Raw genomic sequence first — 24,596 nt, 5'->3', positions numbered from 1 at the left:
GGATGAATTTAGAGGGGAAATGGGGATGAATTTAGAGGGGAAATGGAGATGAATTTAGAGGGGAAATGGGGATGAATTTAGAGGAGGGCCGCTGAGGACTTGACGAATAGTTCTTTTGGATTGGCAGGCCAAGGACAAGGGAACGGAGACTCTGGCCCCCGTGATAACGCCACTGGTCTCATTCTCTGGTGACTTGGCCCTGGAGACACAAGTTCAAATCCCAAAGACAACTAATAACAGTACAGCCCAACATGGTGGGCCGAAGGGTCCATTCCCGTGCTGTAGTTTTATGTTCTTGAACATATGAAGCTCATCTTCAATGGTGATGACAGTGAGAACTGCCATTGGCTGTTGTTTTGATGGCACTGTGGCACTCTAACAGTGTTGGCACAGGGAGTGTCACTTCTTGGCATCACGCTGAAGTGTTTGTGGAGTGGAACTTGTATCTGACTCAAAGAGGTGACAAAGTGACACTGTAGCAACGGTTTGGGGAAATGTCTCACCCTTGGACAGTGGAGTATTTTAGAGGAATTGTACTGTGCTGGCTGTAAGGAATATTCAGTCCAAAGAAAAAGTAACAGTGTCATGGCTACACTGACTTGATGGGTAAATACTGACAAGATATTCCCCAACATGGGAGAGTCTAGGATCGGAGGACATCAACTCAGAATAAAGAGTCATCAACACAAGACTGAAATGAGGAGGAATTTTTTTGCTCAGAGGGTTGTGAATCTTTGGAACTCCTTGCCACAGAGAGCTGTGGGGGCATTGTCCGTGTATATATTTAAAACTGATTTGGATAAATTCTTGATCATTCGGGGAATCGAAGGTTGTGGCGAAAGGCAGGAAGGTGGACATGAGGGATTCGAATTAGAATTGGATTTATTGTCACATGTGCTCGTGAGTGAAAAATTTATAAAGTTGCTACTAACAGCACCATCTTAGGTACTAAAGTAGAACCCGAAAGAACTGCGGATGCTATAAATCAGAAACAAAATCAGAAATTGCTGGAAAAGCTCAGCAGCTCTGGCAGCATCTGTGGAGAGAAATCAGAGTTAACGTTTCGGGTGCTGTGACCCTCAGAACTGATGGTAGCTAGGAAACTGTCAGTTTAAATGCAGGAGATAGGATGGTAGGGGAGGGGGTAAGGAGGAAATGATAGGTGGGGATAGAACCCAAAGAGAAAGGAGAACAGCTGGACAGACAAAGGGGTGGATAACGATTAGCCTGGGAGAATGAATGGCTATTAATGAGGACTATTAGAGGCTAACAATAGGTTGCGTGTAATAGCAGACCATGTGATAACAAGGCCTGGTGTGTGGGGGTTAGGGTAAGGACATGCGAGAAGGTGTCTCAAGCCCGAAAGTTATTGAACTTGATATTGAGTCCGGAAGGCTGTACAGTTCCCAAGCAGAAAATGCAGTTTCGTTCTTCCAGCGTGCGCTGAGCTTTGCTGGAGCACTGCAACAGGCCTGAGACGGAGATGTTGGCCAGGGAACTGGTTGGTGTGTTAAAGTGGCATGCAACTCGTAGCTCATTTTCTTCAGGTCAGAGGGGTGGCCATGGGTACCCGCATGGGCCCCAGTTATGTCTGTTTCTTCGTAGGGTACGTGGAACATTCCTTGTTCCAATCCTATTCCGGCCCCCACTCACAGCTCTTTCTCCCATATATCGATGATATCATCGGTGCTGTTTCCCTCTCTGGTCTGGAATTGGAAAAGTTCTTCATTTTCGCTTCCAATTTCCACCCTGCCCTCACTTTTACCTGGTCTATCTCTGACTCCTCTCTTCCCTTCATTGACATCTCTGTTTCTATTTCTGGGGATAGACTGGCCGCTAATATCCATATAAACCCACTGACTCCCACAGCTACCTGGACTATACATTCTCGCACCCTGCTCCCTGTAAAGATACTAGTCCATTCCAACAATTTCTCTGTTGCATATGTTCAGATGAGGCCAACTTCGACAAGGGAGCTCCCGAAATGTCCACCTTCTTCCTCAACCGAGGATTCCCCAGCTCCGTTGTCGACAGGGCCTTCATGTGACCCATCTCCCGCACTTCCGCCCTCACGCCTTCTCTTCCCTCCCGCAACAATGATAGGGTTCCCCTTATCCTCACCTACCATCCCACCAGCATCCACATCCAGAAGATCATCAGACGCCATTTCCGCCACCTCCAGCAAGATGCCACCACCAGACACATATTCCCCTCCCCTCCCTTGTCCGCCTTCCGCAGGGACCATTCCCTCCGGGACACCCTGGTCCACACTTCCTTCACCCCCAACACCTCCCCACAGCCCTACGGCACCTTCCCCTGTAACCGGCGAAGGTGCAACACCTGCCCATTTACCTCTTCCCTCCCCAATATCCAAGGGCCCAAACATACCTTCCAGGTGAAGCAACACTTCACCTGCACTTCCCAGAATGTAGACTACTGCATTCGCTGCTCACAATGTGGTCTCCTCTACATTGGGGAAACGAAGTGTAGACTGGGTGAAAGTTTCGCAGAACATCTATGTTCTGCTCGCAAAAAAGACCCTGAGCTTCCAGTTGCCTGCCACTTTGACACACCACCCTGTTCACTGGCCAACATCTCTGTCTCTGGCTTGCTGCAGTGTTCCAGTGAAGTTCAATGCAAGCTGGAAGAACAACACCTCATTTTCCGCTTGGAAACTGTACAGACTTCTGAATTCAATATCAAGTTCAACAATTTTCAGGTTTGAAGCACCTTTCCCCATGTCCTTACCCTAATCCCCACACACCAGGCCTTGTTATCACATAGTCTGCTATTACACACAACCCATTGTTAGCCTCTAATAGTCCTCATTAATGGCCATTCGTTCTCCCAGGCTAATCATTATCCACTTCTTCGTCTGTCCAGCTGTTCTCCTTTCTCTTTAGTCCTTACCTCTTTCACCAGTAGTCCAGTAATTTTTTTTTAAAAATTTTAAAATATATGTACATAAAAATGTACGAACTAAGCAGAACTAAACACAGGACTAGGCCATTCAGCCCTTTGAGTCTGCTCTGTCATTTAATATGATCATGGCTGATCTCATCTTGGCCTCAACTCCACCTCCCTGCCCGCTCTCCATAACCCTTCAGCCTATTACTAATTAATCATTTCCTCCTTTCCCCCCCTCCCCTACCACCCTATCTCCTGCATATAAACTGACATTTTCCTAGCTACCATCTACTGTGAAGAAGGGTCACCGAACCCGAAACGTTAACTCTGATTTCTGACCATAGATGCTGCCAGACCTGCTGAGCTTTTCCAGCAATTTCTGTGTTTGTTAAGTACAAAGGTGCCTAGGTACAGGATCTTACGAATAATTTGGAAAAATAAAGATATAATAAAGCTCAGCATTACGGTCCTTCAAGCAGACTGTGCAAGGCCTCGCCTCTAGAACGCACCGCGCCTCATAATCGTACTGAACGGCATTGCAGCTTTGAGGGACCAAATGGCCTACTCCTGTTCCTGTTTCTTTTGGAAACAGCTGTAACGGTTGCAGTCTAATCCACTGAGTCACGTTTATCTGATCCAAATCCAACATTCTATTAACAGGAGCAAATCAGAAACATTCTGTGCCACATTCTCTGTGTCCTTCAGGAGCAGCTGGCTGCTATAGGGGAGGATTTGAAATAATCCATTCATGACAATAGAATTGTACAGTACATGTGGAGACCATTCAGCCCATTATTCCTGGTCCCAGTTTTTGAAATCTCTGATTAGTCCGACTCCTTACCTCTTTCCCCAGTAGCCCAGTAATTTTTTTAAAAAAATTTTAAAATATATGTACATAAAAATGTACGAACTAAGCAGAACTAAACACAGGACTAGGCCATTCAGTGCCTTTGAGCCTGCTCTGTCATTTAATATGATCATGGCTGATCTCATCTTGGCCTCAATTCCACCTCCCTGCCCGCTCTCCATAACCCTTCAGCCTATTACTAATTAAAAATCTTAAATTTATTCAGTACCCTATCTCTTCTGAACCTGCACTCCAAAACCTTCCTTAAGTGTGGAGCCTGGAACTGGAGCTGGTGGCATGATGGTAATGTCACTAGATTAGTATCTTATGAGGAGAGGTTGATGAAGTTGGGCCTATATTGGAATTTAGAAGAATAAGAGGCGATCTTATTGAAACATGCAAGATTCTTAGGGGACTTGACAGGATAGATGCAGAAAGGTTGTTTCCCCTTGTGGGTGAGTCCAGGACTAGAGGACATCATCTCAAAAAAATGGGTCACACGTTTGAGTCAGAGGTTAGTGAGTCTGTGGAATTCCTTACCACAGAGAGCTGTCGAAGCTGGTCATTCAGCATAATCGAGGCTGAGTCAGGCAGATTTTTAATCAGAAAGGGAACCAAGCGTTATGGGGAAAGTGGAACTGAGGATTATCAGATCAGCCATGATCTCATTGAATGGCAGAGTAGACCTGATGGGCAAAATGGCCTGCTTCTGCTCCTATATCTTATGTCTTAAAGTAATCCAGAGTCTGGGCTATGGCTCAAGGGGACATGGGTTCAAATCCCAACACAGGAGCTGGTGGAGTTTAGATTAAATTTATAAATCTGGAATTGAAAACTGGTCTCAATGATAGTGACCATGATAACCATTATCTAAAAGTTTATCTGGTTCACTAATGTCCTTTAGGGAAGGAAACTGCCATCCTTACCTGGTCTGGTCCATACATGACTCCAGGCCCACAGCAATGTGGGTGACTCTTGACTGTCCTCTGGAAAATAAATATTGACCTTACCGACAATTGTCACTTATTGAAGATTAAAGAAAAACAAATACCAATCCTCCAGCTGAGGCCTAGCCAGTAATTTATCTAAGTTTAGCATAATTTCTTTGATTTTGTATTGTTTTGTCTCTGTTTATGAAGGAAAGGATCTTTCAACAGCCTTATGAGCGTGTGTTCTTCCACCTTCAGATATCGGTGTGGCTTCATCTATACATGTCTCTCTATTCCTGCTTCCCCTTAAATTTGTACCATTTAGTTAATTTGATGGAGGCTAAATTTGCTCATCCCCTGACTAACCGTCCCTAATGCACCATTTTAGATCTTTTGCCGTCCACACTGTTAATTATAGCACTTGAAAGCGTATCACAGGAACATTTAGTAACATAATTTTCGTTGGCATGGAGACAGGGCCTGTGTATTTTTGTGTGACCCTGTTCCAGTGCCGCTCCTGTATCCATGCGGGAGGGTGTCCAATCACCAACTCTAAAACTGTTCATGCTTTTTAATTGAATGATCTATTAGGAAAACCATTTGAACGCCCAACCCTAATCTTTAGTTAGCTCTCAGCTGGTGTACTGTGACCAATTCAGGGCATTGCATTGTAGGAATGATGTAAACATCTTGGAGAGGGTGCACAGTGTAGTATAATGGGAATTTATATGACCGTGGTATATAAGATTGAGACATTCATGAGGAAATTGGGCAATTATTTGGATGGAAATAATGTGCAGAGATATAGGGCCTATATCTTAGAACTAGGAGCAAGAGTAGGCCATTCAGCCCCTCGTGCCTGCTCCATCATTTAACACAATCATGACTGATCTCATCTCTGTCTCGACTCCACTTTCCTGCCCACTGTCCATAACCCTTCAACCTATTGTTAATTAAAAATTTGTCTTACATTGACTCAATGTCCCGGCATCCAGTGCACTCTGGGGGAGTGAATTTCACAGATTCATGACCTTTTGGGAAAAAGGAGGTGATGGCCCAGTGGTATTATCGCTGAACTGCTAATCCAGAGACCCAAGTAATGTTCTAGGGGACCTCGCTTCAAACCCTGCCATGGCAGATGGTGGAATTTGAATTCAATACGACAAATCTGGAACTGAGAGTCTAATGATAACCATGAATCCATTCAATTGTAGTGAAAAGCCCTTTAGGGAAGGAAAGTGCCGTCCTTAACTGGTCTGGCCTACATGTGACTCCAGACCCTCTGGGCAATCAGCAATAGGCAGACGCCCTCATCCTGTGAATAAGTTTTTAAAAAAACGTAGCTGAACATCAACTGTCACGTACTATCAAGACTCAAAGGAGATAGGAATGGAATAACTGCATGAGAGAGCTGTATTTTGCAATGATTAGTACTCTGTACACGAGTTGGTAAATTAAAGAGTTTGCTGTAACCCCAGAGAGCCAGTTGGTAAGGCAGAGATGGTGATGTAGCAGACTGTGAGAGGGGAGAGTCTAGTCATAGAGAGCAGCCTGTAAAGGGGAGGACAGCAGCCAGGCACCCATACCTCTGGGGGACAGAATCCCTGTGCACTGCAAATGGGGCAGCACGGGGGCTCAATGGTTAGCACTGCTGCCTCACGGCGCCAGGGACCTGGGTTCGATTCCACCTTTGGGCGACTGTCTGTGTGGAGCTTGCACATTCTCCCTGTGTCTGCGTGGGTTTCCTCCGGGTGCTCCGGTTTCCTCCCACAGTCCAAAGATGTGCAGGTTAGGATGGATTGGCCACGCTAAATTGCCCGTAGTGTTCAGGGATGTGTAGATTAGGTGGGTTATAGAGGGACAGGTCTGGGTGGGTGGGATGCTCTGAGGGTTGGTGTGGACTTGTTGGGCTGAAGGGCCTGTTTCCACACTGTAGGGATTCTATGATTCAAACCATGGAAGCAACTCAAGGCACACAGGAGATTTACTAGAACAGCATCATGGAAGAACAGCTTCTACCTGTTGTTGTTATGGTAATGTCACTAGCCTGGCAATCCCAGGCTAATGTTCTGGTGACATGGGTTCAAATCCTACCATGGCAAATGGTGAAATTTGAATCCAATAAAATGTAGAATTGAAAGCCAGCCTAATGGTTGTTAAAATCCCATCTGGTTGATTTAGGGAGTGAAATTTTGATGTTCTTACCTGGTCTGACCTACATATGATTCCAGATCCACAGCAATGTGGTTGACTCTTTCCTGACCTCTGAAATGATCTAACAAGTCCGTTCAAGGGCAATTAGCAATAGATTCATAGATTCGTACAGCACAGAAAAGGCCGTTCGGCCCATCCCATCTGCACCGACATCACTTGTCCCATGTCCTTGAATGTTATGATATTTAAAGTGCTCATCCAAATATGTTTTAAAGGTTGTAAGGTTTCCAGCTTCCACTACCTTCCCAGGCAGTTCATTCCAGATTCTCACCACCCACTGAGTGAAAAACTTTTTTCCCAAATCTCCTCTGAATCTCCAGCCCCTTACCCTAAAACCATGCCCTCTCGTGCTTGACCCCTCATCTAAGGGGAACAGCTGCTCCCTATTCATCCTGTCTATTCCCCTCATAATCTTATATACCTCTATTATGTTACCCCTCAGTCTTCTCTGCTCTAAATAATCCAAGCCTATCTAGTCTCTTCTTATAACTCAGTTTCTCTATTACAGACAACATCCTGATGAACCTCCTCTGTACCCCCTCTGGTGCTATTACATCCTTCCCGTAGTGAGGTGACCAGAACTGCACACAGTGCCCCAGCTGTGGCCTAACCAACGCTCTGTACAATTCCGACATTACCTCCTTGCTCTTATACTCTATGCCACGACTGTTGGAAGCAAGAGTCCCATATGCCTTCTTAACTAACCTATTCACACGCTGTGCCGACTTCAAGGATCGGTGAATAATTACCCCAGGATCCCTCAGTTCCTTTAAACTACCTGGTGTCCGTCCTTTCATTAAATACTCCCTCATTTTGTTTCCTCTTCCAAATTGCATCACCTCACACTTATCAGAGTTAAATACCATCTGCCGCTGCTCTGCCCATCTGACCAACCCATCTATATCTTCCTCTAACCTACCACCAACTTCTTCGCTGTTAACCACAATATCAATCATGGTGTCATCTGCAAATATGCTTAACATTCCCCCTACATTTTCATCTGTATCATCTATGTTTATAACAAACAGTAAGGGTCCCAGTAGTCATCCTTGTGGGACACAATGGGGAAACATGATGACTTACTAATGATGCCCACATCCTACTAAAGCTCTCCCCAAAAAGAAGTTTCAGAAAGGCATTGCCACACCAACGCACTAGACAAGATCGCTGGGCAGTTTGCCAAGAAGTGGATCAAAAATGTGTGGAATTTGAGACCAGAATGAGAGCACAAAGTTTGTTCGCCTGTTCAAATCCCACCTCTGCAACAGTGTATTCTGTGATATGAAGTCATCCAGTTCTGTTAGGGCAGAACACCAAGTGTTGTTCAGCATTAGCTGTGCATTTAAATAAACCTCGCCAGGCCAGTATCTAAAAGGTGTGGGGCGGTTTGAAGATGGAGAAACATTCGTTCAAGGGTATAACTGTACAAGCCCTGCCATAGGCAACATTGTACCAGTGGGCTTATAGACACCAGGAAAGAACATAATTTCAATATTGTCAAAAAAAATTTGTTTTAAAATGCAGAACACCAAATCCAGTGTACAGTACAATTACTCATGGAATGATATGCTGTGACTAGTGGCGTTCCGCAGGGATCAGTGTTGGGATCTTTGCTGTTTGTAATATATATAAATGATTTGGAGGAGAATGTAACTGGTTTGATTAGTAAGTTTCCCAATGACACAAAGGTTGGTGGAATTGCAGACAGCGATGAGGACCGTCAAAGGATACAGCTGGATATAGATCAGTTGGTGACTTGGGCAGTGAGATGGCAGATGGAATTTAATCCAGAAAAACTTGAGGTGATGCATTTCGGAAGGTCTAATCCAGATGGAAAATATACAGTAAATGGCAGAACCCTTAAGAGTACTGATAGGCAGAGGAATCTGGGTGTACAGGTACACAGGTCACTGAAAGTGGCAACGCAGATGGAAAAGGTAGTCAACAAGGCCTATGGCATGCTTGCCTTCATCGGCCGGGGCATTGAGTTTAAGAATTGGCAGGTAATGTTGCAGCTTTATAGAACCTTAGTTAGGCCACATTTGGAATATTGTGTTCACTTCTGGTCGCCACACTACCAGAAGGATGTGGTGGCTTTGGAGAGGGTACAGAAAAGCTTTACCAGGATGTTGCCTGGTATGGAGGGCATTAGCTATGAGGAGAGGTTGGAGAAACTTGGGTTGTTCTCACTGAAACGATGGAGGTTGAGGGGCGACCTGATAGAGGTCTACAAGATTATGAAGGGCATGGACAGAAGTCAGAAGCTTTTTCCCAGGGTGGAAGAGTCAGTTACCAGGGGCCATGGGTTTAAGGTGTGAGGGGCAAGGTTTAAAGGTGATGTACGAGGCAATTTTTTACACAGAGGGTGGTGGGTGCCTGGACCTCGCTGCTGGGGGAGGTAGTGGAAGCAGATACTATAGTGACTTTTAAAGGGCGTCTTGACAAATATGTGAATAGGATGGGAATAGAGGGATACGGTCCCCAGAAGGGTAGGGGGTTTTAGTTATGACGGACAGCATGTTGGTGCAGGCTTGGAAGGCCAAAGGGCCTGTACTGTGCTGTACTGTTCTATGTTCTATGATCTATCAGCCTCATAAGAACATAAGAAATAGGAGCAGGAGTAGGCTTTCCAGCCAATTGAACCTGCTTCGCCATTCAATAGGATCACGGTTGATCTTTTTGTGGACTCAGCTCCATTTACCAGCCTGGTCACCGTAACCCTTAATTCCTTTACTGTTCAAAAATCTTTGCCTGACAAACATTCAACGAGGAAGCCTTAACTGCTTCACTGGGTGGGGAATTCCACAGATTCACAACCCTTTGAGTGAAGAAGTTCCTCCTCAACTCAGTCCTAAATCTGCTGCCCCTTATTTTGAGGCTATGCCCCCTCGTTCTAGTTTCATCTGCCAGTGGGAACAACCTCCCTGCTTCTATCTTGTTTATTCCCTTCATAATTTTATATTTTTCTCTAAGATCCCCCCTCATTCTTCTAAATTCCAATGAGTGTAGTCCTACTCCACTCAATCTCTTCTCATAAGCCATCCCTCTCAACTCTGGAAACAACCGAGTGAATCTCCTCTGCACCCCCTGCAGTGCTTTCTCAAGTAAGGAGACCAAAACTGTACACAGTACTCTAGGTGTGGCCTCACCAGCACCCTATACAGCTGCAGCATAATCTCCCTGCTTTTAAACTCCATCCCTCTCGCAATGAAGGACATAATTCCATTTGCCTTCATAATTACCTGCTGCACCTGCAAACCAACTTTTTGTGATTCATGCACAAGGACACCCAGATCCCTCTGCACAGCAGCATGCTGCAGTTTTTCACCATTTACATAGTAGTCTCAAAAAGTTGTCTCTTGCACTGAAATGTAGAGTATATAATTTGTTGTATATTCTATTCAATATGTACAGCTAATCATTTCCTTTGTAGACCTCCGCAGTTCCATTTCGAAAAGCTTAAGAAGCATAGCCAAAAGATACAAAATCATATGGACAAGTTACATTATTGCATAGATATGTAGCTGACCGTGTAGGCACCCTCCTAAATGCAGGAGTAAACTATGATTCTCTTGGATGGATTGCCCATTATCTAAATGGTGAGAGATGGCAGAGCTCTGAGATGTGGAGGGATCTGGATGTCCTGGTGGTGAATTGTAAAAGGTGAAAATGTAGGTACAGCAAGTAGTCAGGAAAACTAATAGAAAGTTGTGGTTTATTGCAAAGGAAATTGAACTCAAAAACAGGGAGATTATGCTTCAGTCATACAGTGCACTGGTCAGATCACGTCCGGAGTACAAGGGGTCTCTGATTTACAAACAGTTGTATTCACAAACGCAATCCCATATGGGGGTGTAATTTTAAAGATCCAACATGCGAATGCTTCCTGTATTGACAAATGGCTATTTTATATTGTCCTGTATTGTATTCCGACCTAAGTACAAATCGACTTCATAGAATCCCTACAGTGTGGAAACAGGCCATTTGGCCCATCAAGTCCACACCAAACCTCTAAAGAACATCCTACACAGACTGAGCCCACTACCCTAACCCTGTAACCCTGCATTTTCCATGGTTACAAAAACAGAATTTGCTGGAAAAGCTCAGCAGGTCTAGCAGTGCCAGCAGAGAGAAATCAAAGTTAATGTGATCCTTCCTCAGGACAGCCATGGTTCATCTACCTAATGTACACATCGTTAGACATAATGGACAATTTAGCATAGCCGCTCCACCTAACCTGCACATCTTTGGACTGTGGGAGGAAACCAGAACACCCAGAGGAAACACAGGAAGAATGCACAAACTCCACACAGACAGTCACCAAGGCTAGAATCAAACCTGGGTCCCTGGTGCTGTGAGGCAGCAGTGCTAACCACTGAGCCACCATGACTTGTGAGCAAACTCAGGAAAGGAACCCATTCACAACTTGGGGACTGCCTGTACTGTGCACCACCTTGGTCTCCTTGTTTGCGGAAAGTGCTTTGGAAGCAGTTCAGAGAAGGTGTACTAGACCCATACCTAGAATGGACAGGTTGTCATCTGAGAAATATTGGACAGGTTAAGCTTATATTCCCGGGAGTATTCAAGTAAGAAGCAACATGTTTGAAAATATAAGATCCTGAGAAGACATGATAGGGTGGATCTGGAGAGGATGTTACCTTTTGTGACAGAATCTGGAATTAGGAGCCACTGTTCAAAAGTAAAGGGTTATCCATTTCAGGCCAAGATGAAGCCAATTTTTTTTTCTTTCAGGGGGTCATCAGAAACACTTTCTCAAAAGTCAGTGAAAGGGTAGTTTTTGAGTCGCTTCAAGGCTGAGTTAGATAGATTCTTGATAAACATGGGGCAGGGCTGGGGTGGATTATGGTGAAAGATTGTCAGGGAATGAATGGTAATTTGGAGTAAACCAATCAAACCAGATCATATTGAATGGTGGAACAGGTTCATGGGGCTGAGTGACCTACTCCTACTCCTAACCCATTAGTTTGTACATCTGTTTGTATCTCTTCTGCATCTACAGATTTTTAGCCTTTTAAGAATTTTGTAAGTTTACAATGAGCAGTACTGGGGGTGTTCCCCCAGTGTTTCAGGTAATTTTCTCAGCAATGATTATCCTGTCATTATCATAGCTTTCTTTTTGCTGCTGTCTGTAATTCCAATAATAGAGACCACAATTCTAAAGCACTGGTTGGTAGCTCGACACTTTGGCAAGTCTGAGATCCTGAGGAGAATTGTGGTTGGGATGATAGACATATACCTACTTCACTGGTGGGGCCTGGGGCTATTCCAGGGCAAGGAGACATAACATAGGAGCAGGAGTGGGCCATTCAGCCCATCGAGCCAACTCTGTCCTTCAGTACTTACATACCGATCATCCAGATCAAGGACTTTCTCCCCACACTAACTCCCACATCCCTCTGTGTCATTGGCCTAACATTAAAATCAACTCAGGCCATCACTTCTTCATTCAAGCAATGGTAAACATGAGGACACCTCTTCCACAAAGAGGTTAGTTCAGTTTATAATTGTAATTCTGAGGTTGGGTGGAACCAAGGAGACTGAGTAGAGTCAGGATGCACATTAGCCATGATCTCACTGGATTGTGGAATAGGTTCAAGGGGCTGGATGGCCTACTCTAGCTTCTGTTTTGTTTTGATAAGCTTACCCTGAGAGTTGGTCATTGAGGAACCCAAGGGCAGTAATGGAGCCCATTGATGAGCTGTATTTTGAGGGTAGATTCAGAGACAAAAATATCAACAGTTGAGACAAGTGAGAAGAAAACAGGGAGGGAATGAAGATGGGCACTAGACAAGGTTGTGCTAATTTTTGTCTCTGTTTTCCAGATGACCACAACCGTATGGTTTTGAAAGCAGAGGTCAACCCATCCAGGACAGATTTTATCAACGCCAGTCCAATCGTAAGTCAATACAGTGTTTGTTTAAATGATCAGGGCATCAGGCTGAAGGGTCAGAGGTCACAACATTGTTGACTTCCCATGAAGTTGATGAATGAAGTTGGAGTGAAGTCGAGATTTGACTCGAGTTCAAGGCCAGCTTTGCATTTAGAAACGTATGTGAGTGGCAACTTGCATGCATGGGTTGCCAACCCTCCAGGATTGCTCCAGAGAATGGTTACAGCACAGAAGGAGGCCACTCAGCCCATTGCCAATTCTCTTTGCAAGAGCAACTCAAAGTGAGTTCCGCACTCCCAACTGCTGCAAGTAGCCCTTTAGAAAGCCACAGGTAAATCTGCCTCTTACCACACCCTGGGGCAGTGCATGCAGATCCTAACCACTCACTGCAGAAAGCAACTACCTCCCCATTCTCTCTGTTGCTTCTTTAGCCAAGCCCCTCAATTCTGTGCCATCTGTTTCTTGAAGCATTTCTCCGCAGCTACCCTGTCCAAACCTGCTCTTGATTTTGAACACCACTATCAAATCTCCCTTTAATCTCCAGTTCTGCTGGAGAACAACCCCAGCATCTCCAGTCTTTCTAAGTAACTGAAGATTCTCATCCCTCACACCATTAAATCTTTTCTGCTTTCACATCTTTCCTGGACTACATTGCCCGGAAACAGCACCATCCCCTGTTTGAGGCCAAAACAGTGTTTTATACAGATTTGTCAGAACTTCTTTGCTGTTGTACTCTATGCCTTCAAAGCTAATTGATTGATTGATTGATTTTATTGTCACATGTACCAAAATACAGTGAAAAGCTTTGTTTACGAGCGGTACAGGCAGATCAGTGGGACAGTGTTGAGTGCAAATGTCCAGGAGAAAATAGAAATAATAGAGGGTATTAAAATACAATTATGTCTTTTTTCTCTGAAACTTATCTCTGAACCGATTTTTTTCATGACTTCAAAAACAAAGAGTAGATTGATGGGGTGGTAATTGGCTGGGAGGGATTTGTCCTGCTTTTTGAGTACAGGACATGGCTGGGTAATTTTCCATATTGTTGGGTAGATGCCAGTGTTGTAGCTGTACTGGATGAGCTCAGCTATGCGCAAGGCTAGTTCTGAAGAATCAGCTATTATCAGCAATTTGTGAGGATGCATAACTTTTGCCTTCAAGCATTTCTTTATATCATGTGGAATAATAGAACACAGAACTGTACAGCACAGGAACAGGCCCTTCAGCTGAACATAACATTAAATTAAACTAAACAGAAGGGTCTAGGCCTGAAACGTCAGCCTTCCTGCTCCTCTGATGTTGCTTGGCCTGCTGTGTTCATCCAGCTCTACACCTTGTTATCTCATTAAATTAAACTAATCCCTTCTGCCTGCCCTTGGTCCATATCCCTCCATTCCTTGAATATTCACGTGCTTATCTAAAAGTCCTTTAAAGGCCCCCAATTGTATCTGCCTCCCCCACCCCTGGCAGCATGTTCCACACTCCTACCACTCTCTTTGTAAAAAAAAACCCACCCCTCACATCTCTTTTGAACTTTGCCCTTCTCACTTTAACTGCATGCTTAAATGCTGGGGACCACTGGATGAGGCAGAGATGGATCATCCATTTGGCACTTTGAGCTAAAGATTGTTACAAGTTTTTCAGCTTTATCTTTTGTGCTGATATACTGGTTTCCCCCAACATTGACAATGGGAATATTTATGGTTTTCTTGCCCATGTTTAACCTGAAGCCATGAGACTTCATGGGATCCAGAGTCAATGTTGAGGAGTCCTAGAGCAACACCCTCCCGACTGTATCCCACTGTGCCACCCCCTCTGCTGGGTCTGTCCTGCCATTGGGACAGGACATATCCAGGGATGGTGATGGTGGTGTCTGGGACATTGTCTTTATGGTCTGATTCCATGAGTATGACTGTTTCAAGCTGGAGGCAACTCTCCCAATTTTGGCACAAGCCCCCAAGTGTTAGTGAGGAGGACTTTGCAGGGTTGACAGGGCTGTTTCTGCCGTTATCATTTCCAATGTCTAGGTTGATGCCAGGTGGACCATCTGGTTTGAACACAACAAATGCTGGAGATCACAGCGGGTCAGGCAACATCCGTGGAGAGATGACTCTTCATCAGAACTGAAGTGAAGTGTGGAGGGGACTGCATTTATCCTATAGTTGGGAGTGGTGGTGGGGATGGAGTGCAGTGGGAGAAAGGATGTTGATAGTTCCAGTTAGGTGATTGGAATGTGAGAATGGCAGAACAATGGTGTGTTTAACTGCCAGACTTGAAAGAAATAGACAGTCCCACTGGGATGGGAGGAGGGGAGAGAGAACATGATAACAAGTTAAAAGAAAGGGAAGAAATAGGAGTTCGTTCACAATTTGAAGATGTTAAAACTCAATATTAAGTCTGGAAGGCTGTAAAGTGGCCAGCCTGAAGATGAGACAGTAAGAACTGCCGATGCTGGAGTCAGAGATAATACAGTGTGGAGCTGGAGGAACACAGCAGGCCAGGCAGCATCAGAGGAGCAGGAAAGCTAACGTTTCGGGTCGGGACCCTTCTTCTGAAGAAGGGTCCCGAGCTGAAACGTCAGCTTCCCTGCTCCTCTGATGCTGCCTGGGCAGCCTGAAGGTGAGATGTTGTTCCTCCAGTTTGCGCTGTGATGCACTGGCACCCTGCAGTATGCCAAGGACAGACACATGGGCACACGAGCAGGTTGCTGTGTTAAAATGACCAGCAACAGGGAGTTCAGGGTCCTGCTCGCTCATAGACCAGAGATTTTCCCAGCTAACATCAGTTCTGATAAGATGCCACATCAGTTCTGAGGAAGGGTCACCGGACCCGAAATGTTAAGTCTGATTTTTCTTCACAAATGCTGCCAGACCTGCTGAACTCTTCCAGCAATTTCTGTTTTTGTTCCCAATTTACAGCATCTGCAGTTCTTTCAGTTTTTATGTACAATGTAGAGTTTATTTATTTGTTACCAGTGGATTTTCTGTGATGGACAAGTGGGACAGGTGAGTTATACACATCATGTACATCAGATATATTCTGGAAGACAAGCGAGGCATCTGTAATTTGTCCTGAAAGCAAGAAAGATGAAATTGCTATCATTTGGAACTGCGGCCATGAAAATAATTGTTTCTTTTGTCATTGGTGACTGCTATAAAATCCTGAGTGAGATCAGTGAGTGGCAATTAATAACAACTGTGTTTCCACATGATTTCTGAAGAAGGGTCTAGGCCCGAAACGTCAGCCTTCCTGCTCCTCTGATGCTGCTTGGCCTCTGTGTTCATCCAGCTCTACACCTTGTTATCTCTGTCTTTCCACATGCAATGTGTTTTACAAAGCTGTGGATAGGCTGAGTGCACCTTCACTCAACACTATGGGCTGTTACCACAAACAACCCAATGACAGCCACTAATGGACCCTGTTAGCAGCTACTCATTCTCCTAGACTGACCTTCATTCATTTCTTAGTCTGCCTAGTTGTTTTACTGTCTCTCTCTGAGCTCCATCTCCATCTATCATTTATTCCTTCGCCTTTTCCCCAAGCACCCCCCTCCACCCCTTCTCTAGCATATATACCAACTACTTCCAGCTACAAACAGTTCTGAAGAAGGGTCGTAAAACAAGAGATGTTAACTCTGATTTCTCTCCACAGATGCTGCCAGACAGGCCAGGTTTTGCTAGCAACTTGTGTTTTGGTTTCTGATTTACAGCACCCTCAGTTCTTCGTTTTTGTTTTCACAAAACACTGTCTCAACCTCAACTGGATAATTGTGTCTGCTCTCCAGATATAGGACAGATGTGAAGGAGCTAGCAGGAGTACAAAAAAAATTCATGAGAATAGCGATGAGTGATTCTAGAGATTTTTGGCAGTACAGATTTGATGGGCTGAAGGGCCACTTCCAGGTCTGAAAGGAGTTTGGATTGAGATATTCAAAATCATGAGGGGTTTGGACCTAAAGGTTTCCATCCACTGGTATTATCTCAGATTTAAATTTAACAACTGAATTAACGTTGACCACCATTTGTGGAAGAGCGTTCCAAACCTCCCCTACTCTTTGTGTGTAGAAGTGCTTTCTAACATCTCCCCTTAATGGCCTGGCCCTAATTCTTAGGCCATTCCCCCTAGTTCCAGAAGCTTCAACCAGAGGAAATAGTTTATCTTTACCTACCCTGTCTTTCCCTCTTAATATCCTGAAGACTTTGATTAGATCACCCTTTAACCTTCTATGTTCTACAGAATAAAGGCCGAATTGTCTAATCTCTCCTCATAACTTACCCCCTGAATTCCTGATATTATCCTTGTAAACCTGTGTTGAACTCCCTCCAGGGCCAAAACATCCTTCCTACAGTGTGGTTCCCAGATCTGCTCACAGCACTCTAAGTGGGCTTAACTAGGGTTCTGCATCATGTCTGTATCCCTATAGGAGAGCACGTTACCATAATCTTGGATTCCTGGGTTCTGGAATTGTACCTCTGGAATGGAAACTTGTTCCTATTATTCTGCTCTATAAGACAGATGGAAACCTGGGAATTACAGACCAGTTAGCCTGACATCTGTGGTGGGGAAATTGTTGGAGTCTATAACGAAGGATAGGGTAACTGATTGCCTTGAAAAATCACAGTTAATCAGGGATGGTCAGCATGGATTCACAAAGGGTATGTCATGGCCGACAAGCCTCGTAGAGTTTTTTTAAAGAGTTGACAGAGGCAGCAGACAGAGATGGATATTGTCTACATGAACTTCCAGAAGGCTTTTGATAAAGTCCTACACGAGAGCCTGTTAGCTAAGGTAGAAGCCCACAGAATTGAGAGCAAATTACTAACAAGGATAGGATATGGGTTGAGTGGCAAGAAAGAGAGAGTTGGAATAATGGGTTAGTACTCAAATTGGCAGGATGTGACTAATGATATCCCACAAAGATCTGTGTTGGGGTGTTGGTTATTCACAATATTCATTAATGACTTGGATACTGGCATAAAAAACCAAATATCCAAATTTGCCAGTGACGCAAAATCGAGCAGCATTATAGACGATGTTGACGACAGCATAAAATTATAACAGGATCTTGCTAGATTAAGTGAATGGGCAAAGCTGTGGCCGATGGAATTTAATAAAAGCAAGTGTGAGGTTATCCATTTTGGATCGAGAAAGGATACATCAGGGTAACCTTTAGAAGGCACAAAGTTAAATACAGTGGATGTCCAATGAAATTTGGGCGTTCAGTTGCTTAGCTCTTTAAAATGCCACAAACAGGTGCAGGAAATAGTCCAAAAGACTAACAGAATGCTGACCTTTCTATCTAAAGGGCTGGAGTATGGGGGTGCAGACATGATGCAGAACCCTAGTTAGAGCCCACTTAGAGTGCTGTGAGCAGATCTGGGAACCACACCGTAGGAAGGATGTTTTGGCCCTGGAGGGAGTTCAACACAGGTTTACAAGGATAATGTCGGGACTTCAGCGGGTAAGTTATGAGGAGAGATTAGACAATTAGGCCTTTATTCTGTAGAATATAGAAGGTTAAGGGCTGATCTAATCAAAGTCTTCAAGATATTAAGAGGGAAAGACAGGGTAGGTAAAGATAAACTATTTCCTCTGGTTGAAGCTTCTGGAACTAGGGGGAATGGCCTAAGAATTAGGGCCAGGCCATTCAGGAGGGATGTTAGAAAGCACTTCTACACACAAAGAGTAGGGGAGGTTTGGAACGCTCTTCCACAAATGGTGGTTGATGTTAATTCAATTGTTGGATTTAAATCTGAGGTAGACAAATTTCTATTAAGCAAGGGTGTCAAGGGATGTGGGTCCAAGGAAGGCATATGGAGTAAGGCCACAGATCAGCCATGATCTTATTGAATGGCTTGAATGGCCGAATGGCCTACTCCTGCTCCTATGTACCTTGACAGAATAGGGAGGGAGACACTGTTCCAACTGGCAGAAGGGTTGAGAACAGGAGATCAGAGATTTAAGGTCATTGTCAAAAGAATCAGAGACGAGAGGAGGAGGAATATTTTCACACAGTGACTGGGTGTAATCTGGAACAGACTGCCTGAGAGGGTGCAGGAGGAAGGGTCCAACATAGCTTAAAGAGCATGATCTAATTATCTGAAGAGCTGGGAGGAGATGGTGGATTGTAGTAACATCACTGCACCAGTATTCCAGAGGATAATTGCGAACCTGGCTTCTCATCCCACCATGGTACCCAGGGAATTTCAATGCAATGTATAAATCTGGAATTGAAAACTATAACAACTGTCAACAATTGTTGGGAAAACCCCATCTGGTTCATGAATGCATTGCAGAGGAAGGAAGTCTGCCACCCTTACCCATCTGATCTCCATGTGACTCCAGACCCACAGGAATGTGGTTGACTTTTAACTGCCCTCTGCAAAGCAATCCACTCAGTTCAAGGGCAGTTAGGGATGGGCCGCAAATTCTGGTCTCCCAAAAATAAAATGTCCCATGAAAGAATTGAAGACGAAAAATTTGCAGGACTCTTGGAGGTACACTGGAGGAGTGGGACGAACAACTGCTCTTGCTGAGAGTTGGCAGGTACAGACTCAACGGCCAGCATGGCCTCCATTTGCACTGTAACTGTTCTGATTCCACTCATGGGAAGATACAGTAGGTCTGGCAACTTCTGTGGCAAGAGAGAGAAACTGAGCTAAGATTTCGGGTCAATGACTTTTCATCAGAACTGGACAGCGATAGAAGTGTGAGAGGTTTTACAGCACTGGAAGAAAAGAAGGGTCAGGGAGACTCAAGGAGAGGGTCTGTCGTAGGCTGGAAGCCAGGGGAGATTAGAGAACAAAAGATTTCATGATGCAAAAGCCAAGGATATCTTGTCGAAGCAATTAAAGATTGCGCCCAAATAAAACAAGGAACTGCAGATGCTGGAAATCTGAAACAAAAACAGAAATTGCTGGAGAAACTCAGCAGGTCTGGCAACGTCTGTGGAGAGAGAAGCAGAGTTAATGTTTCGAGTCCAGTGACCCTTCTTCATTTCTTTAGAAGACTGTCGCCAAATGAGGGATGAAATGAAAGATCTTCCGAATGCAACAGGAAGGGAAGGATAGGCAATGAAGGACAAAGCAAGCCAAGCTAAAAGGGAAATAGAACATACAGAAGGAGATGGCATAACTGAAATGCTAATTGAGGGCAAGTTACTGATGTGAATAGAAAAATTAGTTGAGTGGCAGGACACAGAGAGTTGGAATAATGAGTAAGTGCTCAAATTGGCAGGATGTGACTACTGGGTGTCCTGCAGCGATCTCTGCTGGGCCTCAATTACTCGCAATGTTGAGTCTCTCAAGGGCTATCCCATGTGTGAGAGCTGGAGATTTCTCTAGCCCTGTTTCTTTCTCTCTCAACCTATCATGTGTTTGTTCCCCTCGCAGATTGACCATGATCCCCGAATGCCAGCCTACATTGCCACCCAAGGCCCCCTTTCGCACACCATCTCGGACTTCTGGCAGGTGAGTGAGTTCCACTTCTCACAGTTTCACTGACTGCATGCAGTGTGGCATTGCGAGGGGTCTTTGGGTAATTAGAGGTGACTGGTTTCAAGCCCCCCTCCTCTGTAGGTATATCCATACCTGGGTGTCCCTGGAGAAGGAGCACTTGGGTTCCACTGGGATATGTTCGAGGCCTTAATGTGAGCAGTGGGCACTGCAGGAGATGGAGTGAATTCTCTGCCCCCACCATCTCACACAAGCAAATTTGTATCCAGGTTTAATAAGTTTCATTTGATTTTTGTTGCCTATCATCTTTCAATGTGGTGCAGCTTGTTCCATTTGCTTGAAAGGGATGCATAGGAACAGACTGAAACTTTTCCAGTGATGAGTTTGGAGGCTCAGGCTTGTACCTTGGATCTCTGTCAACAAATGCTCAGGAACATGTGTAAGGATTGGCTGCATTCCTATCTTTCAACAACTCAATTCTATAACGTTCATTTAACTTTGATGAAGTAATTCTGAGGGTACTTGTACAAGGACCACACCTGAAGTACTGTGAGAAATTTTAGTCCCTTAGAATCATAGATTCCTTACGTGCAAAAGCAGGCCATTCAGCCCATACTGACCCTCCAAACAGCATCCCACCCAGACCCACCCCTCTATTCAATCACCCTGCATTTCCCATGGCTAATTCACCCAGCCTGTACATCCCTGGACACCATGGGGCAATTTAGCATGGCCAATCCACCTAACCTGCACATCTTTGGCCTGTGGGAGGAAACCCACACGGACACGGGGAGAATGTGCAAACTCCGCACAGACAGTTGCCCGAGGAGTGGTTTCGAACCTGGGTCCCTGGTGCTGTGAGGCAGCAGTGCTAACCACTGAGCCACCATGCCACCCCTTAGTTAAGGAAAGATATTATTTCATTGGAGGCAGTTCAGAGAAGGTTCATTTAGGATGGTCCCTGGTGTGGAAGGATTGTTTTATGAGCATAGGCTAAACAGGTTGGGACTCTACTCCCTGGAGTTTAGAAGAATGAGAGGTGATCTCATTGAAATGTATTGATTCTTAAGGGGCTTGACAGGGTAAATGCTGAGAGGACGTTTCCCCTCTTGTGAGAGTCTAGGACCAGACAGCATAGTCTCAGAATAAAGGGACACCAATTTAAGACTGAGATGAGGAGGAATTTCTTCTCTCAGAGAATTCTGAGTCTTTGGAACTCCGTGCCACAGAGAGCTGTGGGGGCGGAGTCCTTGTGTATATTTAAGGCTGAGATAGATAGATTCTTGATCAGTCGGGGAATCAAGGGTTATAGGAAAGAGTGGGAAAGGGGGTGTGAGGAATGTTGGATCAGCCACGATCCTATTGAATGGCGGTGCAGGCTCGAGGGGCTGAATGGCCAACTCCTGTTCCTGTTTGTAATGGTCTAATTCCATCACTTTGATGTTGTATTATGTCTGGTTACAGATGGTGTGGGAGAATGGTTGCACTGTGATTGTCATGCTAACCCCTCTGGTGGAAGACAGCGTTAAGCATTGTGACCGGTACTGGCCAGACGAAGGCTCTTCTCTCTACCACATCTACGAGGTAGGCTCAGTGATCAACCTGAATTAGACGCAGTTCCGAGATCTGCTGGGATCAAGGGGAATCAGATGTGATCACATTGAAACCCACAAGATTCTGAGGGGGCTTGGCACTGACAGCACTTTTTCCCATTGTAGGGGAATCTGTAACTGGGGATAGCATGCTGGGAATTAAGGCCCTCTATTCCTGGATCTTAAAATAACTACACAAAGTTCCCTAATATCCCTGTCTTTTAGACCCAGGTTGACAGGAGTGGGACTAAATTTCTGGTCTTAGCATAAAACAGCACTCATTGCAAATAAATAGAATGTAGCTGCAGGTAGACAAGGTATGAACCAATGGCCAATTACTCTACTAGTTAAAACACTAATCCCCTTACAAACTCCTCTTATACAAACACGCAAAACAGACATAGAGGGGGGTAAAAAACCAGGGTGTCATTGACCGAGGGAGAGACTAGGAACACAGTTCAGTGATTCTTGCCCAGAATGTAACTGAGATGATCTCTCTGCTGATTGTAATGTTGCTTCTCAGTCTACATTTTCCAAATGCTTCTGCTAGTTCACAAGAGGCATTGGGTGGCTGGTTCACTTATAAAAGGTTGACTAAAAGTCACAGCTGACAGCAACTGCTGATGGAAAGATAAGTTTGTTTTCTTCAGGCTTAAAGTGGCTTTTACTGCAGAGAACACAGAGCCCCCTGAATTGGTGGAGATCTGATCATGCTCTGTATCTTTTACCCAGTCCCAAGCTGTTCACCTGTCTGCGGACCAATCACATAATTGTTGGCAGGCAGAAAATCTTTGTCACTGGTCCACAAACCAATCATCTGCTTGTTGGCAACCATTTAGATCATTTAGCTCCAACAATTTAGCTCCATTTGTCTACAACCCCTTGGCTCCAGTTCGTCTGCGACCACTGTTGTAAGAGGTAGCTGTGCAAACAGTGTTCACAATTTTCTTGCTTTCACACCACGCAGCAATCCTTCTAATCCCTGGTTTAAAAGCTGTTCTCATTTGCAGACCACAATTTTTAAAAAAACAGAAAAATATAAAGACACTGTCTTTACATTTTGGATTCTTGTCTGCAGAGGGCAATCGAGACCCAATGACTGTTGAACATATTCAAGTCAGAGTCGCACAGACTTTTCAACGTCAGGCCAATCAATAGTTATCGGGGACAGGAAAGGTCACATCAGATCAGCTGTAGCCTTACAAAACACAGGAATCGGTTAAATGTGTGGAATGGCTGCCTTCTCCCTGGTGTCATGTCCCAATTTTCATCCTTTCGCCAATATCATTAAAAACAGAGGGAGACTGATATTTACCTCATTGCTGTTGACGGCATTTTGCTGTATGTTAATTGGCAGCTGTTCTTTCTGCACTGCAGCAGGGACTTCACTTCTAAAAGCATTTCACTGGATTAAAGAGATAACACAGTGTGGAACTGGAGGAACACAGCAGGCCAGGCAGCATCAGAGGAGCAGGGAAGCCGACGTTTCGGGTCTGGACCATTCTTCAGACCCTTCAAAAGAAGGGTCCAGACCCGAAACGGCAGCTTTCCTGCTCCTCTGATGCTGCTTGGCCTGCTGTGTTCATCCAGCTCTACACCTTGTTATCTCAGACTCCAGCATCGGCAGTTCCTACTATCTCTCACTGGATTAAAACTGTTAGGGTCTTTGTGAGATCATGAAAGATGCTTCAGGAATCCACCGAGGCACTTGGGGAGTCCAACTGCGGTTTTATCGTTTCTGGACCCGATGAAGGTTACTGCCAGTTTGAGGTGCGTTCATAACCCTTTTCTGGTGCTTCCACAGGTCAATCTGGTCTCTGAGCACATCTGGTGTGAAGATTTCCTGGTCCGTAGCTTCTATCTGAAAAATCTGCAATCTCAGGAGACCCGAACTCTGACCCAGTTTCACTTCCTGAGCTGGCCAGCAGAGGGTATCCCATCGTCCACTCGGCCACTGTTGGACTTCCGAAGGTAGGGGAATGGGAAGAGGGTTCCAGGAATTGGTATGACTCAGCGTTTCTGAATTGGGCAGAGAGGCCACAGTGTGGCGTAGAACTCAAACTTAGATATTTAAGCCTTTCTTTCAAGGCCAGCATTTATTGCCCATCGCTAATTGCTGCTTGAGTTGAGAGGCTTGCTGGGCTGGAGTCACATGTAGGCCAGACCAGGTGAGGATGGCAGTTTCCCTCCCTGAAGAACATTAGTGAACCAGATGAGTTTATATGTGAAGACTCTATTACTGAGACTAGCTTTCAATTCCAAATTAATTGAAATAACTAGAACTGAATTTATAAGCTGCCGTGATGGGATTTGAACCTGCAGGAGAGCAGGCCATTCAGACCCTCTCCCTCTAAGGATACAGGGTAAGCCATTTAGGACTGAGGTGAGGAGAAATGGCTTCACCCAGAGAGTGGTAGAATTCTCTGCCACAGAAAGTGGTTGAGCAAAAGTATTGAATATTTTCAGGAAGGAGTTAGATATAGTTCTTAGGGCTAAGGGGATCAAAAGGGTTAGTGAAGGAAGTGGGAACAGGGGACTCAGTTGGATGATCAGCCAGGATCATATTGAATGATGGAACAGGCTCAAAGGGCCGAATGGCCCACTCTTGCTCCAATTTTCTATGTTCCTATGTTTCAATGATTTAAGCTGAGATGTGTGTGTGTGTGGGAGGGGTGTGTGTGTGTGACAGAGTGTGTGTGAGTGTGTGTAGGTGTGTGTGTGTATGTGTGTGTGGGTGAGTGT

General features: G+C 44.9%; 1 protein-coding gene across 1 annotated transcript; it reads left to right on the top strand.

Annotated features, from left to right (window-relative positions):
* Positions 1–12,735: 12,735 nt before the first annotated feature.
* On the top strand, positions 12,736–23,829 carry LOC109926175 (receptor-type tyrosine-protein phosphatase-like N). The gene is made up of 4 exons (XM_020526057.2): positions 12,736–12,814; positions 20,200–20,277; positions 21,727–21,846; positions 23,659–23,829. Exons 1-4 carry the CDS (start codon positions 12,755–12,757, stop codon positions 23,827–23,829), a joined length of 429 nt encoding a protein of 142 aa, XP_020381646.1. The 5' UTR covers positions 12,736–12,754.
* Positions 23,830–24,596: the final 767 nt, after the last annotated feature.

Source organism: Rhincodon typus, chromosome 7, assembly GCF_021869965.1.
Source record: "Rhincodon typus isolate 14 chromosome 7, sRhiTyp1.1, whole genome shotgun sequence".
Classification (NCBI taxonomy): Eukaryota; Metazoa; Chordata; class Chondrichthyes; order Orectolobiformes; family Rhincodontidae; genus Rhincodon; species Rhincodon typus.
Note: the sequence above shows the minus strand (reverse complement) of the source record. Positions and strands in the feature narration are given on the sequence as shown.

What these genes read in the sequence shown, in the direction of transcription:
- LOC109926175 (XM_020526057.2), top strand. Translation starts at nt 12,755, where the DNA reads ATGGTTTTGAAAGCAGAGGTCAACCCATCCAGGACAGATTTTATCAAC. An exon ending in CCATCTCGGACTTCTGGCAG is followed by an intron (nt 20,278 to 21,726) that starts GTGAGTGAGTTC and finishes GTCTGGTTACAG; the next exon opens with ATGGTGTGGGAGAATGGTTG. An exon ending in CTCTCTACCACATCTACGAG is followed by an intron (nt 21,847 to 23,658) that starts GTAGGCTCAGTG and finishes GTGCTTCCACAG; the next exon opens with GTCAATCTGGTCTCTGAGCA.